The sequence below is a fragment of the Setaria italica genome, chromosome II (assembly GCF_000263155.2).
Source record: "Setaria italica strain Yugu1 chromosome II, Setaria_italica_v2.0, whole genome shotgun sequence".
NCBI lineage: Eukaryota > Viridiplantae > Streptophyta > Magnoliopsida > Poales > Poaceae > Setaria > Setaria italica.
In genome coordinates, this window is record NC_028451.1 from 46,725,578 (window position 1) to 46,746,055 (window position 20,478).

The following is a 20,478-nucleotide window of genomic DNA, read 5'->3' on the forward strand; positions in this document are numbered from 1 at the left end:
TTCCTCTTCTCCTCTATTCACACTCCAACCCTAGTTGCTACTGATGCTGCGGCCAGGCGCCACCGCCCGCTTGGGCGGACGGAGACGCGGCGCCGCTCGCCGCAGTAGTGGTGGAGGGTGGTTGGACAAGCAAGAGATGGGGTGTCGTGCTCACAACGGTCAGGGGGGTTGGCCATGGTTGCATTGCATGGTAGCGCCGCCGAAGTCGGGCAATGGAGGGAGCGGGGGCTTCTTTCCAGAGATGAACACGAGAGGTGCAGAAGGGGCTTTTTTGTGAAGAACATGGAGAGGAGGGAAGGAGGAGGTCTATCATGGGCTTCGTGGGTCGTCCGATCTCTGCGATGAATCATGCATGATGTCCTCCGACCAACATGGGACGGGCCAAAATGAGAGGAGAAGAAATTAAGGTCTGTTATTGTATATGGGCCGTTTTCCCCCTTGCCGGTCGTCTAAGTTTGTTGCTAATTGAGGCCGAAAAGGCCCAACCGGGCCCATGTTTTCATCAGTCACGGTGCTCGCTCATGGCTAACTCCCACGTGGAAAAGTAGTACTTCTCGTAAAGTGTGCATTTTCCATCGAGCTACAGATAGGCATGCACCTAAATACAATACGATGTCTAAGTGCAACTGGCTGAATGAAGATTGGGGGCACTTATTCTAGGTGCAGATTCGTGAAAACGGAATGGCAGCATCTGAACATGGAAGATAAACGCTGCATGCTAAGGGAAGTCTGGATTTTTTGTAGACTGGGAAGTCTGGAATGGATCTTTAGCCTTGGAGACAAAGAGCAACTCATTATGATACATTGCATTTGGAATTGGTGGTCGGAAAGAAATCGAGTGAGAGAGGGGGAGCTTAGGAGGCGTCCTGCATCGGACATTGCATTGAGTATTTCAGTGTGATGATGCTGACAGATGAACTTCTGAAGCTGTCAGAGAAGGCGCCAAAGGCCACACCCAGCCGCAATGGCCACTCGAGGCGTCCTGCCCCAGAGCCAGAGGTTATGAAAATTAGCACTGACGGTGATTTTATCGTAGAGTCCAGAAATGGTGGCGGGGGATTCATCATCAGAGATCGTAGTGGTGAAGCAGTCCACGCTGGAGCTGGCAATACAAGGCACCTCCGTGATGCATTTCATGCAGAGGTGATGTCAAGTCTAGCAGGCATTAGAGCGGCTAGTTAGTGGGGAATTCAGCAGGTGGTGTTGGAAACAGACTCGATGTCGTCGAATACTTGAAATCGGCTTTGTAGGGCACAAATGTCGCAGTAGCACCAACGGCATTCTATCCAATTTGGTGCTTCCAAAGATGGAGACTGACTCGGTGCAGATGAAGCAAGCTTTCTATTCAGGAATAGAATGCATGATATCAAAACAAATCAGGGGGGCGAAAATTACACAAATTTTAAATCACAAAACCTGTCGACAAACAAATAGTATTTCAGAGGGATCACTTTTATTTCTGTCGTCATATAGAATTTGCTCCGCCTTTATCATGTCAGCCTTATGGTGATCCGTGGTGGCTTTTTTATGAAATAATATGACAATCCTCATCATCATTCATGATGAAAGGCCAAACTGTTTGTCCTACCATATGAATATAAGTTATGATTTAGTGGAATATAAATCTTTCAGACAAAAAAAGGGGAAAGCCTAAGGTCCAGAGAAAAACAGACAGATCAGTTTTGGTCCACCCAATGGTGAAAGTGTACCTGAGATATTGCAAATAAATGAAACGTACCAAGTTTCGAATATTTAATAAAAAACAAATCAATCTCATTATAATTTTTATATGTGTTGTAAGAATGAACATATACAGTTGGAGTATTAAAAAAAGTGTATACACCGTGCTACATAATTCTGAACCACATGCAAGCACTGATCACGATTTAGCTCGATACTTGGTTGATCATCCAGCACTTCTTTCTGATCTCGCCGTCGGTGCTGTTCTTGACTCCAGCGCGGCCCATCTTCACCATCGCCGCCTTGAACTTGTCCTCCCACAGCCCCGGCTTGAACGCGTTGTCTCTCACCATGCCCGCCGTCTGGTCCGACGCCAGCAGCGCGGCGTCCGACCCGAACAGCACCTCGTGGTTGAGCACGTTCCTGTAGTACTGGCTGTCCAGGCCGCTGGGTGTCACGAAGTCCTGCGGCACGGTGGGGTCGCCGGTGCCGTTGCACTGCGAGGTCAGAGAGGCGGCGAGCGTGGCGTTCATGTCCGAGGCGTTGGGCGGGAGGCGGTCGGAGAAGGACGAGCACTGGGAGCGGCCGACGGTGTGCGCGCCGGAGAGGGTGACCATGTCCTCGGTGTCGAGCCCCTTGGCGGCGAACATGTCCTTGAGCTCCTTCAGGCTGGCGAACGGCGGCGGCAGGTTGGCGATGGCCGCGCTGTCGAGGGACACGTGCCCGTCGTAGCGCCCCGCTGGCATGTCGAAGTCGACGGCGTTGCCGCTGAGGAAGAAGGTAGCGTCGCGGCCGGCGAAGGCGACGATGTCCGCGCACGAGACGACGCCAGGGCAGGCGGCCTCGAGCGCCGCCTTGGCCGCGTCGATCACCTCGAAGCCGCGCAGGCTCAGGTTGGGTACGCTGGCCCTCTCCGTCGGTCGGGTAGAGCCGGTCGTGTTGAGGAGAACTGAAGCATCGCACCCCTGAATCACACCATCGTCGCAGGACGTAAGAACAAAAGAATTTTCAGTATTGCTACATATGTTCATTCATTGCTAGCCATCGTTGAGAATTGGCTCAATGAAAGAGATGGGTAGTACCTCAACGAAGCAGTCGTGGAAGAACAAACGAATGAGGCCAGCGCCCGTGCCACGGTTACCGTCTGTGGCGTTTTTCACGGCCGCCCTGACGATGCTTTCTGCGTCAGGGCATGAGTACCTGTAGTAGCCGACACTGAGCCCTGATGGAGCAGTGCTTGGGCTAGGGCTAGGAGGGTAACGAGGTGGACTCGAGATTGAGCTAGACGGGCTTGGGCTAGGAGGGTAATTGGGTGGACTCGAGATTGAGCTAGAAGGGCTTGGGCTGGGGCTGGGAGTAGGATAGGATGGACTAGGGATCGATGGGCTTGGGCTTGGTGAGGGATATATTGGTGGGCTTGCACTCGGAGGATGAGATGGTGGAATTGGGATGGGGCTCGTGCTTGGAGCATAGCTGCTGGCAGGGCTTGGGCTTGGTGAAGTATACGCTGGTGGGTTTGCACTCGGAGTCGGGCTAGTGCTCGACGGGTAGGTGGTCGGGCTTGGGCTTGTGTTTGGAGGATAAGTAGGTGGGATTGATGGGCTCAAAGGACTTGGACTGGGAGGATAAGCAGGCAGGCTTAGTGGACTGGGTGGAGGATTTGTAGGTGGAGTCGAGCTCGATGGGCTCGAGCTAGGAGGATAAATGGGTGGGTTGGGTTGGGAGGATAAGCAGGTGAGCTCGGTGGACTGGGAGGAGGATTCGTAGGTGGAGTCGAGCTCAACGGGCTCGGGCTAGGAGGGTAAATGGGTGGGCTTGGGTTGGGAGGATAGGTTGGTGGTGGAGTTGAGCTCAATGGACTTTGGCTTGGTGGATGAGCCACCGGTCTGGGGCTCAGCCGAGGATTAGTGGGCCGCGTCGGTCTCGGTGGATTTGAGCCCGTCTGGTTCCGCCTTGGAGGAGTATCAGGGATCGCTCTTGGGCTCGGTGGGCTCGGGCCAGGAGCATAAATGTTCTGGGACGCCACCGATCCGAGGAGCGCAAGAAGCAAGGTTATTGGGACAGCAAGCTTAGCCATGGTCGCCCCCTCAGCTGGTGATCACGGGAACCTTGTGTTTCGGCTCGAGGTTGCGCGCGCCTGATTTATAGCCCGCTCGCGCCGACACATCCCCGGAGGCGAGGAGAGAACGCGCAGGGAATGTTGCCGCGCGCCGGGGGAGCCTCCGCACGTCTGCGTTGGTGGACGCTGAGGAATTCAAACGGGGGAACATGGAGGACAGGGACACAGGTGCACAGCTCAAGCAGTTGACCCGCGCCGTGCTTAACTACCTCTGCCCCGGCCGCCCTGTTGTGCTTAATGCTAAGCTGGGCGGCACGCGCTGGGATATCATATGATCGGATGCGCGTGCTACGATGATGGTTGGCTCTGAAATCGCGGCAGGGATCGGTCGTCTCTGCGTGTTGGTGAACGGTGACCTGGTTTATCGTTAAACAATGCAGTGCGCAGGTATGATGTGGGCGACCGCAGCTGGTTGACGGGCATTATTTCTGCCAGTTTCGTTTGACATTCTCGGTACGGTGTTTCAGAAATGAAATTATGCTGGTGCTAACTGTGCGCCGTCGGCGCATAGTTTATGGGTAAGCACCGTGTGGTGTCGGTGCAATTAGCGAGGTTAACGCGTAGTGATGCAGAGTATTCCGGTGTTCCACAGCACCGGAATACGCTCGCCACTCTTCGGCTGGCTTCAGAAAAGAAGCATGCAGATACCTCCTTTGAATGACAACAAACAAACAAGAGATCGACTGGAAGTCTGGAAATAACTTCGCTCTGTTCGCTTCAGCTTATCAGCCGGCTTATCAGCTACCGGATAATATTTTTCTCTCACAATAAATTATCCGTTTCAGCTTTTTAGCTGACTTATAAGTCCAGCCGGACAGTCCGAACGTACAGAAACAATCGAAACATGCAAAAAATTGAATGACAGCAAACAAAAGAAAATCGTCTGGAAGGAAAGAGGGAAAATACAAAAGGAAGGAAGTATAAATATATAAAGAGGCCCGATACGCTTAAAAAGGAGGTGGCCGACGAAGTGAACTGGCCCAAAAGCCCAGTCTGCCCGCGCCGCACACAAATCATACACAATCGGCCTAAAGATCCACCGCGTGAACAGAAGAAAAAGAAAGAGACCCAGTTCGAACTTGGGCTGCTGCTTCTCCCCTAGTCTCGGCTTTGTTTCCAGCCCATGTTGTATTTTCGACGGCTCACGCTTCCGGATCTAGCACCCACTGCACTAACCCATGTTACATGTATGTGTATCGTTTTTCCAACTTCTCTCAAGCCAAACATGTGGCATTGTGGCATATATAGTTCAGCCCATGTATGTGCATGGAATGGTTGTGATATGAGTTCAGTTACACCTTGCAAATTGAGCGGATGATCTTAGGCCTTGTCTAGTTACCTAACTTTGAACAACCAAAAATACTGTAGCAACACTGTAGCGTTTTGTTTGTATTTGTGAATTATTGTCTAAATATTTACTAATTAGGCTCAACAAATTCGTCTCGTAAAGTACAACAAAATTGTGCAATTAGTTTTCAGTACTCCATGCATGTACCGCAAGTTTGATGTGATGGAGAATCTTCTTTTTGCATAATGGCAAAGTTGGAATTTTGGGGAACTAAACAGGACCTTACTCAAGTATTTAACCATAGCCGACATCTACTACAAAAGTACCATGTAGTAGGAGTATTAATCAAACAGGATAATGTGACATTCATGTACTAGCAGTACATTAACACGCACAAAACAGAAGCTTCCCCAGTTTCCCTGCCGCATTCTGCGCATCTGCTATTCGCCTATACCCTATACTGGAAAGAATTGAACACGATCTACACAGTAGAAGGGACACTGCACGTGCAAGCCCATGTACCGATCGATGAGCTAACTACCGGTCGGTAAGCAGCGCATGCAATTTGCAGCGAGATGGTCGATATGATTAACACCACTTCTGGGCCATCTCTGAAATCTTGGATCCAATCAGTCCAATAATCCAGTAATAATACGGATTAAGGATCGCTGCACTAGATTATTGTTTCTTTTTTTTTTGTTTGATGAAATGATCCTTGCCGTGCATTGTTAAACGCTCGTCGGTGCGCCAAATACTGGTTTCAGTTCGGCTATCCTCTTATGAATCCGTGCAAATTTCCTATGACGGTTTTGTTTATGCCTGACAGCAGCAGCGTTGCAAATTAGCACTTGTCAGCAATGCGTCGTCCTTGTGACTTGTGCGCATCATCTTTCGATGCTTCGGGGCTAGCCTAGCCAGCTGCTGAAAAGCGAAAACCTGAAACACGAAATACCTCGCAGCAAATTCGCACGAAGAAGCGTCGTCTCTGCCACTCCGTTTCTCTTGACATGCCAAGTTGTCAGTGTCAGCATGCATGTGGCTAACTCTAACTGAGGGCATTTGACTCCGGTAGGAAGCCAGGAAATGGAGCTACTCCACTAATTTACACGAGAATTATTGTTGGGAATGTGCGCATGCAACTTCCTGTCATGAGAGTGTAAGCGCCGCGGCAGAAACAGAGGGGGCTTATGCAGTTTTGCTTATCCATGCTACAGTGAGCGAGACCGTCGGTCACTACCCCACATGCATGGCGCCTTCATGGTCCGGTAGCCCCCTAAAATCAGAGTGATCCATCAGATATTCAGATGCTGATGAGTTGTGCTTGGTTTCAGAAAAATGCCGAGGCATGTTCCCAGCGCGTGCATCCCGGGATGAGCTAGAGAACATGCGTGCAGTTTCATTTTGTAGGAAGGAATAGAATTGGGTATAATAGATTGATTGTTTTGCATTGAGCCTCTCGACCGGTTTATATCGAGTACAAGAATTAGGAGGTAAGACTTCCTCGAATACATATGGCAGTCTATGATACATATATCTACAATTAACGAATATACTCCTAACACATTTCCAGATTAATACGAAGCTCACCAACAAAGTCCAAGACCACTCTCTCCGACCTCTGAATTCCCCCGTTCCCCGTGTATAAAGTAGCTAGCCGTGCAGGTGAACGTACCACTCCAACTCACGGCCGCAGCAGCTTAGGAAGCAGCAAGTGCGAGAGCTAGCAGACGATGGCTTTGCTCGGCGTCCTCGTCCTTGTACTGAGTTTATTGCTTGAATCTGGCTTATCCAGTATTTGAGCGTAGAGCTTCATTCACCATCGTCCTTTTCCTTTTGACTTATATATTATGATAAATCATTATTGTATCAATCTTTGGCCTTATTTGAGTTTGATACATCTGCATATGGACTCACCTTTATTCCATGAATTTCTTAAAAACGAGGCTCATCAAAATGTAAAGGATCATGTATTATTTCTGAAACTACCAAGAATTTTGTGTGCCTTTTGTAAAGAAAAAATATCTACTCATTGTAATTCATAAAACAAAATCCTTATGGACTTCTTTGGGTATTCTTTTTACCCTAGGTCAGCTTCAACGGTTTGTGTACCATAAATTCTATCTAACCGTTGATGTTTATTCAATTATATTACCTCCAGTCACTAAAACCATGCCGTTGCGCTAACTATCCTTGTCTGAACATTGTCATATATTCTCTTTTGACTGGACGTAGTAGTTGTAAATACACAATCTTCTCATAGATCCATTGTAACCTTGAAACATTTGTACGAGTAGATGCACATTGGTTGAAAGATTGTACATATGTGTGGCTCTAGATGTTTGTTTGTTGCAGATCATTTCGGGAATCATAACCACAAAACTTTTCATAGATCCAATCTACCTACTAGTTAGTGGATATATTAGCTAACGATCAACATTATTGTTGTCGGTGCGAGCATGTAGCTAACTGAAAGCATTTGACTCCGATCCCCTGAAAAATAAAATTAGAATCATTTGGCTCTCGGCAAGAATTAAGCATAAATTACACCGGAATTATTGTTGGGAATGTGCAGGACCCCCTGTCATGGAACTAGATTAAGCACTGCGATAGAAGAGAAACCTATCCATCCTACAGTAGTGTTCGAGATGTCCACTGCTCCACATGGCGCCCGCTTGGGTAGCCCCCGAAGTCAGAGCTAGCGACCGCACGACGATCATCATCAGTTGCTGAGTTGTGCTTGGTTTCAGAAAATGCCGAGTTGCATGACAGCATGTTCCCAGCGCGTGCATCCCGGAACATGCCGTTCCAGGTACTCACCAACAACCCCTCCGCATGCCCGAAGACTTCCGTGTGTATAAATAGCCGTGCAGATGAGCGTCACACTCCAACAGTCCAACTCACTGCAGCAGCAGCTAGCAGCGTATAGCCTGTTCGAGTGAGCACGAGGAGGTCTAGGGTTGGAACACCTATCTAAGGAGAAGATGGCGAGCAGCTGGCTTGGCGTCGGCGTCCTGATCTTGGCTGCGCTGCTGGGCTCCGCGACGGCTCAAGCAGGTGGGTACGGCTATGGCGGGTATCCTGCAAAAGTTGCGGCAGCTCCAAGCACGGCGCCGGAGGGTGCACCAGCACCACCCGCGGTCCCCGCGGTCCCCGCGTATGCTCCAGTCCCACCGATGCAAACCCCTCCTCCCCCTGCGGCTGGTACGCCGCTCAGGTTCGGCTTCTACCGGCGCTCGTGCCCCCCGGCGGAGCACCTCGTCAAGCTAGTCGTCGGCAAGGCGATCCGGAACAACCCTGGCGTCGGCGCCGGCCTCATCCGCATGGCCTTCCACGACTGCTTCGTCCAGGGCTGTGACGGGTCCGTGCTGCTCGACCCGACGCCGGCGAACACGCGGCCGGAGAAGCTGGGCCCGCCCAACTTCCCCAGTCTGCGGGGCTTCGAGGTGATCGACGCGGCCAAGGCGCTGCTCGAGAGGTACTGCCCCGGCGTCGTCTCCTGCGCCGACGTCGTCCAGTTCGCCGCCCGCGATGCCGCTTTCTTCCTCAGCGGCTACAAGGTCAACTACAGGCTCCCCGCGGGGCGCTTCGACGGCAGCATCTCCTTGGAGAACGAGACGCTCGCCTTCCTGCCACCGTCCTCCTTCAACCTCTCCGAGCTCGTCCAAAGCTTCGTCGCCAAGGGCCTCGACGTCGACGACCTCGTCGTGCTCTCCGGGTCCCACTCCATCGGCCGCTCCCACTGCTCCTCCTTCTCCGACCGTATCTCCACGCCGCCCTCCGACATGGACCCCGGCCTCGCCACCATCCTCAAGGGGCAGTGCCCGGCGAACCCTAACATCACCAACGACCCCACGGTGGTGCAGGACATTGTCACCCCCAACAGGCTCGACAACCAGTACTACAGGAACGTGCTGAGGCGCAAGGTGCTCTTCAACTCCGACGCGACCCTGCTGACGTCGAGGGAGACGGCGAGGAAGGTGGTCGAGAACGCCGTCGTCCGCGGGAGCTGGGAGAGGAAGTTCGCCAGGGCCATGGTGAAGATGTCGCTCATCGAGATCAAGAACGCCGCCAATGGCGAGATCAGGAAGAACTGCCGTGTCGTCAACTAGCTACGACGACACAACGTTGCACGACGACTCCCACAAGTTACCACTTGCAGTTAATAATTAACCGCTCATGTTGCAGCTAGCATCTTTATTTACATTTGTTTCTTCAGACGCACGTTGTTTGATTCTTTCTTTGCATGCATTCAGATGAACATTAGGATGGTTTCTCCTTTTTGTGTTGCAATTTCAAGATGTTGTACTATTGGATTAGGGATCAGTTGATGCAATAAAGCTCCGTTGTTTTTTTTGGCTGAACCTGAATGTTCCCTTTTGATATTGTGATTTTTTTATGGGTGGATTTTCCAAGACCTGCACACTAGCTAGTGAGTAGGGACCTTTGTATTGCAATTGCAAGATGTTGTACCGAATTAGAGATCGGATGATGCAACAAACCTCCTTTCTCTTGGCTGAACCTGAATGTTGCCTTTTTGAGATTGTGAATTTTGATGTAGGGGTGGATTTTCAAGACCTGCACGCTAGTTTGTCGTCAGTTGGAATAACACATGCTGAGAGGATGACTCAATTGCAAGCGACTCTAATCCTCACTAAAATTTATGTGGCTGCCAACAAATAGCAGTAGTAGTACGGGCATCGTTTGGTGGGGCTTCAGATTACCGATACAATTCACGCTATAACTGGAATCTGTAGGCTAAACAAAATGAACTAGATAGTACTCCTTCCGTTTTTATTTATAAGACGCACACGTATATCAAAATACAAACTTTACAATTTTTTATCAATAATTTGACTATTAATTTTTTATTTTATAATATAAATTTTATACTCTACGGTGATTATAAGTTTACAACCATAAATAATATAATATAAATAATATAATATAAGATAAAAGAATGATCAAAGTGTTATTTAGAGAATCGTGTCAAGTCATACCATGCCATGGAGGGAGTACTTTTTTAGTCTAGAGTGGAAACGAAATAGCTCGTCCTTTTGTTTCTACATCTCCAATTCTACGAATTTCTGGAGCTACAAATACCTAGCTCCAAGAATTATGAAAGTTTGGATATATGCCGCGCCAGATAGGCCCATATTATCCCATATAGTTCGCCTTCTTCCAAGCCACTTCCTTCAATTATATCCATCTAGCTAGGTTTCTCCTAAGTAAAAGTTTTTAACTTTGACCGTCAATATTTATAGATATTTCCGTCAAAGTGTCATATATTGAAAACAATATATCGTGCCCTTTGTCCATGTCCTTGTGAAATATGGGTTAATTCATTTTAATGAGTTTCAATTGTTGAGGTCACCATCCTACTCATTCTTGTCACCAGCACAAATCGAACTGGTTTTTATGTGCGCATGTGTTGGTGTTAGTGTTTTAGGCCCTTGCACCACCCTCCTTCGCGTTGCTGTCCATTATTTGCCAACCATGATGACGAATTTTGCAAACATCCAATCAACCCAATAAATGGATGAGCTAGCAATCCTACATTATTGGTGCCAACATGAGCATGTAGCTAACTGAAACCATTTGAGTACTCTCGGCAATAACTGAGCATAATCTGGGTAGGAATTATTGTTGGGAATGTGCGCGACGTCCTGTCAGGAGAGTCGTAGGTTAAGCACCGCGGCAGAATAGGAGCGCTCTCCACTTGGTGTCCACAAGGTGCCTATCTGGTTTTGGTATCCCACAAAGTCAGAGGGATCGACCAAATGCTGAGTTGTGTCAGGTTCCAAAAAAGAACTGCTGAGTTGTGTCAGCATGTTACCAACGCGTGCATCCCGGGATGAGCTATCGAACATGCCCTTCAAGATTTAAGACAAGAAGAGCCACCAACATTCCTCTGTTGACTTCTTTGTGTATAAATGGACGTGCAGATGAAGAATTTGAATCAGTGTCCAACTCAGACCACTGCAGCAGAAGAAGATGGCCAGGCTTGGCGTCCTGATCTTGGCTGCGCTGCTCGGCGCCGTCGCTGCCCAAGCGGCAGGGTCCTACGGCGGCGGCAATTATTCTCCGAGCCCAAGCCCGCCCGCCCAGACTCCTCCGCCGCCTCCTGCTCGTCCGCGGCTCAGGTTCGGGTTCTACAAGCACTCGTGCCCTCCCGCGGAGGTCATAGTCAGGGACGCCGTCCGGAATGCCCTCCTCGTCAACCCCGGCATCGGCGCCGGCCTCATCCGCATGGCCTTCCACGACTGCTTCGTCCAGGGCTGCGACGGCTCCGTGCTGCTCGACCCGACGCCGGCGAACCCGCGCCCGGAGAAGCTCGGCCCGCCCAACTTCCCGAGCCTGCGTGGCTTCGAGGTCATTGACGCCGCCAAGGCCGCGCTCGAGAGGTACTGCCCCGGCGTCGTCTCCTGCGCCGACGTCGTCCAGTACGCCGCCCGCGACGCCGCTTTCTTCCTCAGTGGATTTAAAGTCGACTACAGGCTCCCCGCGGGGCGATTTGACGGCAGCGTGTCGCTCGAGAGCGAGTCGCTCGCCTTCCTGCCCCCGCCATTCTTCAACCTCTCGCAGCTCATCACCAGCTTCCAAGTCAAGGGCATGAACATCGACGACCTCGTCGTGCTCTCCGGATCCCACACCATCGGCCGCTCCCACTGCTCCTCCTTCTCCGACCGCATCTCCACGCCGCCCTCCGACATGGACCCGGGCCTCGCCACCGCGCTCAAGCAGCAGTGCCCGGCGAACCCCAACTTCACCAACGACCCCACGGTGGTGCAGGACGTCGTCACCGCCGACAAGCTGGACAACCAGTACTACAAGAACGTCCTGAACCACAAGGTGCTCTTCAACTCCGACGCGGCGCTTCTGACGTCGACGCCGACGGCGAGGAAGGTCGTGGAGAACGCGTTCGTCCGCGGGAGGTGGGAGAAGAAGTTCGCCAAGGCCATGGTGAAGATGGCCGCCATCGAGGTCAAGACCGCCGCCAACGGCGAGGTCAGGAAGAACTGCCGCGTCGTCAACAGCAAGCCGTGACCAGATGTCCAGAATCCAGATGGCGGCCAACATTCCCCGACTCCGAGAAGTTGCCACTTGCAGTCACTCCTACTGATTAACCACTCATGTTGCAGCTAGCATTTTAATGGCCTGTTGCTTTATTTCTTCAGAAGCACGTGGCTCGATTCTTTCGTTGCATTTTCAGATGATGAGGTTGGATGATTTTCATGCTGAATTATATTTTCCAGAAGATGTACTGGATTGAATTAAAGACGAGACGATTCGACAAAGCTCAATGTGTTTTTGGCTGAACATGGAAAATTTCCCATTTTAAGACCATAATTTTTTATTTTTATATAATGCATTCGCTTACAGCTGATCTGATCGGCAAGTAACACCATAACAGTGCCATCAACCATTCAAGTCTGAAACATATAATTAAGAATCAATTTCTAGCACACAAGCAGCATTTAGTTAACCTCAACATCAGACATCCCAACAACAGAACGGCAAGAACTATGCTACGCAGAGTTCAGTTCAGAACTTGTTTTGGATAAAAAGAAAAGGAAATGCTCAATTCAGAAGGAGAAGTCATAAAATTCACGAAAAATGTGAATACTTGCGCAGGTTTGAACAGGCCTCAATCTCAAGGACCTGCAGCCCAATCAGCAGCCGAGCAGATCAGCAGTACGTAACGTGGTGGCTGGTTTCTTCACTATGAGATCAGCACTACGAAAAATGAGAACGTTTGTTTGGACATGCTTGGACCATGATTGATCTACATCGTAGTCCGCCAAAGCCCTTTCACCACTAATTTCACAGCAAATTAAAAAGTGAGTGTTTCCTTCATTTTTTTTTGGGAAGGGTTGGATTTTATTGATATAAAACTATTACAGCCAGCCCCTTAACAAGACACCCCTGACTCACAAGGAAATTACACATAGATCCTTTACAGAGCATCGTTGCCGCAGTCCGGTCCTCCTCCACCTCCCGCAATGAAGAAGGAAACCCAGAATGAAGTTCACGGCCGATACTTGGTTCGACGAAGAGACTTCAAATTTTGAGCCCATAAGAACATGCTAGAAGCATGTTTCTTGTCCGTTGAACGCCCCGGGCAATCCCATTTTCACCAAAATCCGACACCGGTTGCCTCACCAGCCGGAGTCCGCAAGGGGAATCAAAAGACACCAGCCCGTACACATGAGCAGGTGGCATGTTAACCTCACAAGGCAGCCGCTGATGGAACCACCTTGCAGGGACCAAGCAATCTTCCAGCCTCCGGCGGCCATGTCGTTGGTTGCAAGGCCGACGACTCCAGAGACATCATAGGCACAACTGGCAAATAAGAGCTCGTAGAGGAATCGAATACTAACCTATTAGTAGGTTCCCCTAGCTCACCAGCGGATCCCCTAGCTCCCCTAGCTCACCAGCGGCACATAGGCCACCAGAGGCCGGGGGAAGCCGGCGAATCCAGCGGAGGAAAGCGAATCGCCTGGACATCGCCCTCTTGCTACTGTTGGGAAGAGTCCGGAGAGAGGTAGAAGAGTGGTGCGAGTGTGAGCGTTTCCTTCATAGTGGTCTTCGAACAAGCATGGGCTTTTCAATGCAGCAGGCTGGCCCAAAAGCCCAACATCCCTTTGCCCCCAGAGGCTTAAACGAAATCGGGCCATGACCCATGCACACACTTTGACGTTCCCCTTGGCGCCGGATAAGACAAAAATCTAGTAGCACGCGCGCGCGCACACACACGGTTTGTCAAGTTGCCAGCTTGGCCCTTTTGTCAATTGCCATGCACCGCGACCTTCTTTTGTCTGGTGTTCGAAGCTGGAGCCTGGAATCGTTATTCCGTTAACCGTACCAAACAAGCATGAATGCATGATCACCGTCCAGGAGCAGCAGCCGGTAGCACCGACCGTTAGTTCACTCTCTCCGGCCGTCTAACATCTCGGCATCTTACCATACCCTTCGTAAATCACGGCGTGCATTAGATCAGTTCTGCACCACTAGTCCATTGCGTCAAGAAACCGGTCGAGCTCTAGCTACCTCTACGTACAAAACCAGCAAGGAATCTCCAACTCACTCTGGCTGCAAAGTTTTGAGGCACAAAAGTCTCCAATCTAGGGACAAATTAAACAAACTTATCTTGGCAAATGCCTGTTGCAAAAACATCTCCGGTACAAACTTTTATGTCTTGGCAAATGCCCAGCTAAGTTCAGCCCAATGAGACGCCTGCAACGTTCAAACGGTGCAAAACAAATTGCATCACAAGTCAACCATCCTAAGTTGTGCCTACCATGTTCTCGCTGACATTGAAGTAAACAACGCTACCGACCAGACCACACACATTCTTTCTTCAACCACCGCCGTGTGTTCCCGAACCCTCCTCGGACTATAAAGAGACGCGCGGACCGGCAGCTTTCCTCGTCCATCACTACTCACTTCACCTTCCCCTCGAGCTAGCTCTCTCTGTCTTGGTGTCTGCTCTTCGTCTGGTCTGATATGGCTAAGCTTGCAGTTCTGGCCTTGCTTGTGTTGCTCGGTTCGGTGACATGCCGAGCCGACTACGGCTACGGTGGTTACCCCAGCCCAACACCGACACCAACCCCCACCCCGCCACCGAGCGCCGGCGGCCTCACCGTCGGCTTCTACGACAGCACGTGCCCAAACGCCGAGGACATCGTGAGGGGTGTAGTCGAGAAGGCGGTGACACAGGACCCTGGCGTTGGCGCGGGGCTCATTAGGATGCTCTTCCACGACTGCTTCGTGCAGGTACGACGACGCATGCATGTGTTGGGACTTCTTCAGTTTAGGGTGGCGCTCATCATTGTGTATGCTTGCACGCGCGCGCACATGTGCTTACTATACGCGCTGTGACTTGTGCCTGGCAGGGGTGCGACGCGTCCGTGCTGCTCGACCCGACCACGGCGAACCCGCAGCCTGAGAAGCTGTCCCCGCCGAACTTCCCGAGCCTGCGCGGCTTCGAGGTCATCGACGCGGCCAAGGCGGCGCTCGAGGCCGCGTGCCCGGGCAACGTCTCCTGCGCCGACATCGTCGCCTTCGCCGGCCGCGACGCCAGCGTCGTCCTCAGCGGCCGCAGGATCAACTTCACGATGCCCGCGGGCCGCCGCGACGGCCGCGTGTCCAACTCCAGCGACGCGCTCCAGTTCCTGCCACCGCCCTCGTTCAACCTCTCCGAGCTCACCGCCAGCTTCGCCGCCAAGGGTCTCGACGTCGACGACCTCGTCGTGCTCTCCGGCGCGCACACCGTCGGCCGCTCCCACTGCTCGTCCTTCGTCACCGACGGCCGCCTCAACGCGTCCACGTCCGACATGAACCCGGGGCTGGCGGCGTCGCTGAGGCAGGAATGCCCGGCGAGCCCGAACGCGACCAACGACCCCACGGTGGCGCAGGACGTGGTGACGCCAGTCACGCTGGACAACCAGTACTACAAGAATGTGCTCAACCGCAGCGTTCTGTTCACGTCGGACGCGGCGCTCCTCAACTCGGGGCAGACGGCGGTGTCCGTGCTGCTCAACGCGGTGACCCCTGGGCGTTGGGAGCAGATGTTCGCCAAGGCGATGGTGAAGATGGCTCGCATCGAGGTGAAGACAGGCACCAACGGCGAGATCAGGAGGAGCTGCAGGATCGTCAACTAGTTGCATTGGGTTACCGAATGACATGTTCATATTCTTCCATTGCATGGTTGCTTTGATTTTTTATACATTTTTAGTGCGCTTTATTTGTACACATGGATGGTTTGTATGCTTTGCTGGATCTGTGTTTTTTATTGATGTTTTAATAAAAATAGTATATTTTTGCCCATCTATAAACTCCACGAGGAAGTCTGAAACTAATAATTTTGGAGCACCCCCTGAGATACTCCAGGAAAAATGTGGATCTGACCCCTAGCTCCACGTTTTTATTGGAGCTGGAGTTTGTGAAGTTGGATGTGTTTGGCAGGCAATTTTGTAGAGTTGGTGAAGTGAAACTGTTTTTTCTGAAGTAGAGTGCTGCCAAACACCCCCTTAATACTACTAGCCACACTATGCGTTACAACGGGATAGCAAGTTCCTATCAATCATGTTACAGCACAAAATAAAATTAATGGACAATAATACGAAGCAACACGGCCCATCATGTAAATATTAAATTTAGAGAGCTTGAGGGGAGGGCGCCACAAGCGGATTGGAGGGAGGGGAGGTGCTGGTGCTAGCTCGGCAGCTCGGCCCCAGCACACGATAGATTCGTTAAGGGTGTCACCAGCGATAGCCTACTTGGGCATCCCGCACATCCTGGGTGACGGCGGCGGCCCGGCCCAGCTGATCCATCTATCCAGCACCATGGGATGCATTACCACATCTTGTGACCCACACACAGGCCTACAACAGTCTCGGTGGCCGTGTAGAAGTCGGTGGCCCAGTGCACGGCGTGGGTGCTCATGCAGCGACGAGCGTCAGCACAGAGGTGCATGTGCCATCACCAGCAAGCGAGCTAGTAGCCCTGTGCCGACTTCGTCGATTTCTATCTGACAATTCGGTTTCTTAGGTTTTATAAAATTTCTTCTTGATCATTTTTATGATCTTATATTGTGTTTGAATATAGATCAGTTTGTGTTCTTGCTTTGTCCGTATACAACTCGTTTTCTTGGTGTGTGAGGATATTGTTTATTTGTGTTCTTATTGTGTCCGGCATGGTGTATTGTGAACAAGCACGAGACGTGGCCCACCTGTTAGCCTTATTAAGTTGGACCAAACTAAAATTTTGTGCAGAAACATTACTCGCTTTAGTATTAGGTAAAGATAAAGATTATTTCATGAACCTATTAACATTTTTGTTTGTTGATTGAAAATAAATATTGTAGAAACACCATTGTGTCTTGAAAGAATGATCCATGTTCCATTCATGGGCTATGTAAAACTTTTTGTTGCCTCTTCTAATTTTAGGTCATCTGATTTTTTTTCTGTACTAACTTCAACCAACCCTCTTTTCTCATCTTGGATCCCCATGGTCAGGAGAGGGATTCAGGGGTCAAGGTTATCCACTAACCCTAGCTCGGGAGCCAAACGGACCAGCGGTGGTACGTGGAGTAGTGGCGACACGACGAGTGGATAATGGACGTGCCGGTAAGGGGAGTGTGTAAACTACTAGAGATCGAATGAGACAAGGGATAAAGGAGGAAAAATAAGATGTCTATCATGGAGAAGACATCACATGCGCTAAACTAGAAGAATGAATCATTGTGCTGAATTTAGACAATATAGATAAGTTGTATTGATTGAACGGATGGAGCTACACTTTCAATCAAAGGAAAAATAAGATGTCTATCATGGAGAAGACATCACATGCGCTAAACTAGAAGAATGAATCATTGTGCTGAATTTAGACAATATAGATAAGTTGTATTGATTGAACGGATGGAGCTACACTTTCAATCAACTGGAAAATAAAAGGTCCCATTTATTATATTACTTATACAAAACAAAAAGCATTATAGCATATATTTTCTATTGGAGAAAAACTACCAACAACTTGAGATTTTCATAAAAGTAAATCACATAGAACAAAACAAAGCAACTTTTTCGCTAGTCTCTAAAACATGGAGAAGAACAATACTACAATACACACAAAATACCACTCAACACCCCACTAGATTCAAATAACCAAGCTTAAAACTCTTCAAACATAAATAATTTAAGTAAACTTATTAGAAAAAAATGTTTTGTGACTAGAACATGTACTGGAATGAAGTTTGGTCTTCCATCCTTATCTTCTTGGCACATACATTGAAGTTTTTCTTAAAGCCTAAACAGATTAATTACAAATGACATAAAATTTAAAACCATGTGTACATCTTATATTGAGGGTAATCAATTTAATTAACCAATTTATGAACATATGTCATGCACTACATAATTCATTTCATGAATGCTAATGTACCTCTCGTATTATTATATGCATATGAATGATGAACTGAAAATGGGAATTTGACCCGTCTTGTACTTCTATTTATGATCATATGTCACGCACTAGATAATTTAAAATCATTACATGAATGCTAATGTACTTTGTTCTGGTATTATATTCATGAACTATCAACTATAAACATGGGGATTCGACCATTGAAGCACATCATTGATATATGCATATATCTTCTGTGCTAACAGACATGATTAGCTTTAGTGTTATAAGGGAGAGGAAGTGCACAGGAGCCAAATAATAACCCACCAACTGTTCTAGCTAAAAATTAAAACTAACTATCAATCCCTCGGTACTGAATGATCTTGTAAAGAGTCAGTTGGCATCCTTTCATGTCCTTCTTGTACTAGCTGGAAGCATAAATAACCATGCAAACAAAGTCGGGAGAAAGTCTGAGGGCATGCAGTGGCACTGAAAGAGCGTCGCTGTTGGAGCTGCACATATACACAAAACAGTTTGTGATATTGGAATTGTAGGCATCTGGAATGACATTGCTAGCCATACCCGTACCGATGTAGCAGGCCATCGCAGATGTAGATTCAATTTAGGAAACAAACTAGTTGTTGAGCACTGCGAGAATTTAGACACGAGGTCCAATGAGCATCACTGGGAACATAGTTAAATGTATGAAACCAATTTTTATTTTCTTATAAACTGACGCTTCCTAAGTGGATCCACATATTTAATGTATATTCCTATGAGTTAAGCTCATAAAATCACTAAGAAAACAAGAAGACTAAGGGGAATTTTTTTCCTTCATCCAGTTAGGCATCCCATAAGAATTTCTAAGATAATCACTTGATCATGTTAGTTTGCAACAATTAATGTCATGAAAAGATCACCTCACACAATATTGTTCACTCCAAGATCTCACTCAGAAATAAAATTGGAAAGAAAATTCCAAACACTTGAATGGAGATGCAAGGGAGGCAGAGATTAATTGTGAGGAAATTTTGCAAAAGGGATAGAGAAGATGAGTTCTTCAATCTTGATCTTCCACGTCTTAGGACCTAACATGTATGGTTACACAAGTTGTTCTCACTAAAAGACACATGATGATCCCAAAAAAAGGTTTAAATACATAGCCCAACCACTTCCATGTTCTCTCTCCACTCTCCAACCATTTTGTGAATTTCAAAAAATATTTTCTCGTCAAGGAACTCTAACACCAGTCCTCTTTGTATTCATAGAGATATTTTGGACCAACCTAAAAGAACCACTTCATTTGGACTACACATGTTATACCCCAAGGTCATTGCAATCCATATTTTTCCATTAGATGATCCAACACACTTGCCATCTTCTCCACTTTGCTTAGCCTTTGCACAATTTTTATAATTCCAGTGTGCACCTCCATCCTTCCCACACTTCTAAAGCCTAACCGTCAAACCTCATTCTTACACAATAAAGAAGTCTTTCTATGTCAAAGTATTTCATCATGACTACCAAAATGTCTCTCCTTCTCCGACTCCTCTAACCATCATGCCGGCCATTTGCAATATCATATAGTTTTTTGTGACTATAGGTCAATCATGTCCATTTTCATCATATATTGGTCCTTCTTATCCTCTCCATGCGTGTGGTGCAGATCACCCATGACTCACTGAACATCCAGAGCATTCTTCCCTAAGCCTCCCACTTAGCCTTGATCCTCCTCCTCATTGCCACCAACTTCATTGACATACATCGCATGAGAGACAAGAAAATACATTTCCTTCTCCAACATTGTCACCACCTTCACCAATTTGTTTGTGTTAGCATTAAATTATAAAATTCCATAATCATAATTGAGATGCACATGCAATCCTAGAATCTTACAATTGAATCCAAACTCAGACCACTTGTCAAATACTCATCCATAAATATTTGAACCGTGGCATATCTCAACTTATGTATTCAATTAATGATGCTTAATCTTTATTTACTAGTTTGTTCATGCTTCATTCTTCAATTTAGACATCCCTAGATCTTTAACTTTTTAGGAAGGACCTCCTCTCAAGATTTTCAAAACAAGAATGATCATCATGAATACCTCTTTACAACCAACTTTTCGTGAGCCTCAAAAGCAACAACCTAATACAAAATAGAAAATCCCCCAATAAAATTCTACCTTTTCAAATTTTTTTGAAGATAGATAAATATAATGTTCCAATATCATAAAAATATAGCAACTCTAGTGTGAGAGTGCACAAGTTTGTTCTTGTAAAAAAAACAAGCCTTTTTCTAGATTTTGAAAAAATACTTCATAGGCTCCATACATCTGAATTTAACAATTTCACACCCTCTTAATTGAGTGGCAAGTATATTTTTTTACAACCTTGGTCAACTATTTGTGGCTCTGATTGTTCCAAATATTAGTGATAAATGGTTGTCATCCCTAAATAGTGTGACCATAATTAAATTATGCATC

General features: G+C 48.2%; 4 protein-coding genes across 4 annotated transcripts; 3 read left to right on the plus strand and 1 right to left on the minus strand.

The window, feature by feature from the left end:
- Positions 1-1,751: 1,751 nt before the first annotated feature.
- Positions 1,752-3,757, minus strand: LOC101758613 (peroxidase 2). The gene is made up of 3 exons (XM_004959795.2): positions 3,563-3,757; positions 2,763-3,473; positions 1,752-2,645 (listed from the first exon to the last, which is right to left on the minus strand). Exons 1-3 carry the CDS (start codon positions 3,755-3,757, stop codon positions 1,887-1,889), a joined length of 1,665 nt encoding a protein of 554 aa, XP_004959852.1. The 3' UTR covers positions 1,752-1,886.
- Positions 3,758-7,983: 4,226 nt separating this feature from the next.
- LOC101759264 (peroxidase 2) lies at positions 7,984-9,448 on the plus strand. The gene has a single exon (XM_004958410.2). It carries the CDS (start codon positions 8,069-8,071, stop codon positions 9,194-9,196), a length of 1,128 nt encoding a protein of 375 aa, XP_004958467.1. The 5' UTR covers positions 7,984-8,068; the 3' UTR covers positions 9,197-9,448.
- A 1,612-nt stretch (positions 9,449-11,060) lies between these two features.
- LOC101759673 (peroxidase 2) lies at positions 11,061-12,388 on the plus strand. The gene has a single exon (XM_004958411.2). The coding sequence runs from the start codon at positions 11,079-11,081 to the stop codon at positions 12,129-12,131; it is 1,053 nt and encodes a 350-aa protein (XP_004958468.1). The 5' UTR covers positions 11,061-11,078; the 3' UTR covers positions 12,132-12,388.
- A 2,197-nt stretch (positions 12,389-14,585) lies between these two features.
- Positions 14,586-15,748, plus strand: LOC101760077 (peroxidase 2). The gene is made up of 2 exons (XM_004958412.2): positions 14,586-14,861; positions 14,981-15,748. The coding sequence occupies exons 1-2, from the start codon at positions 14,592-14,594 to the stop codon at positions 15,746-15,748; spliced, it is 1,038 nt and encodes a 345-aa protein (XP_004958469.1). The 5' UTR covers positions 14,586-14,591.
- The last annotated feature ends 4,730 nt before the right edge of the window (positions 15,749-20,478 follow it).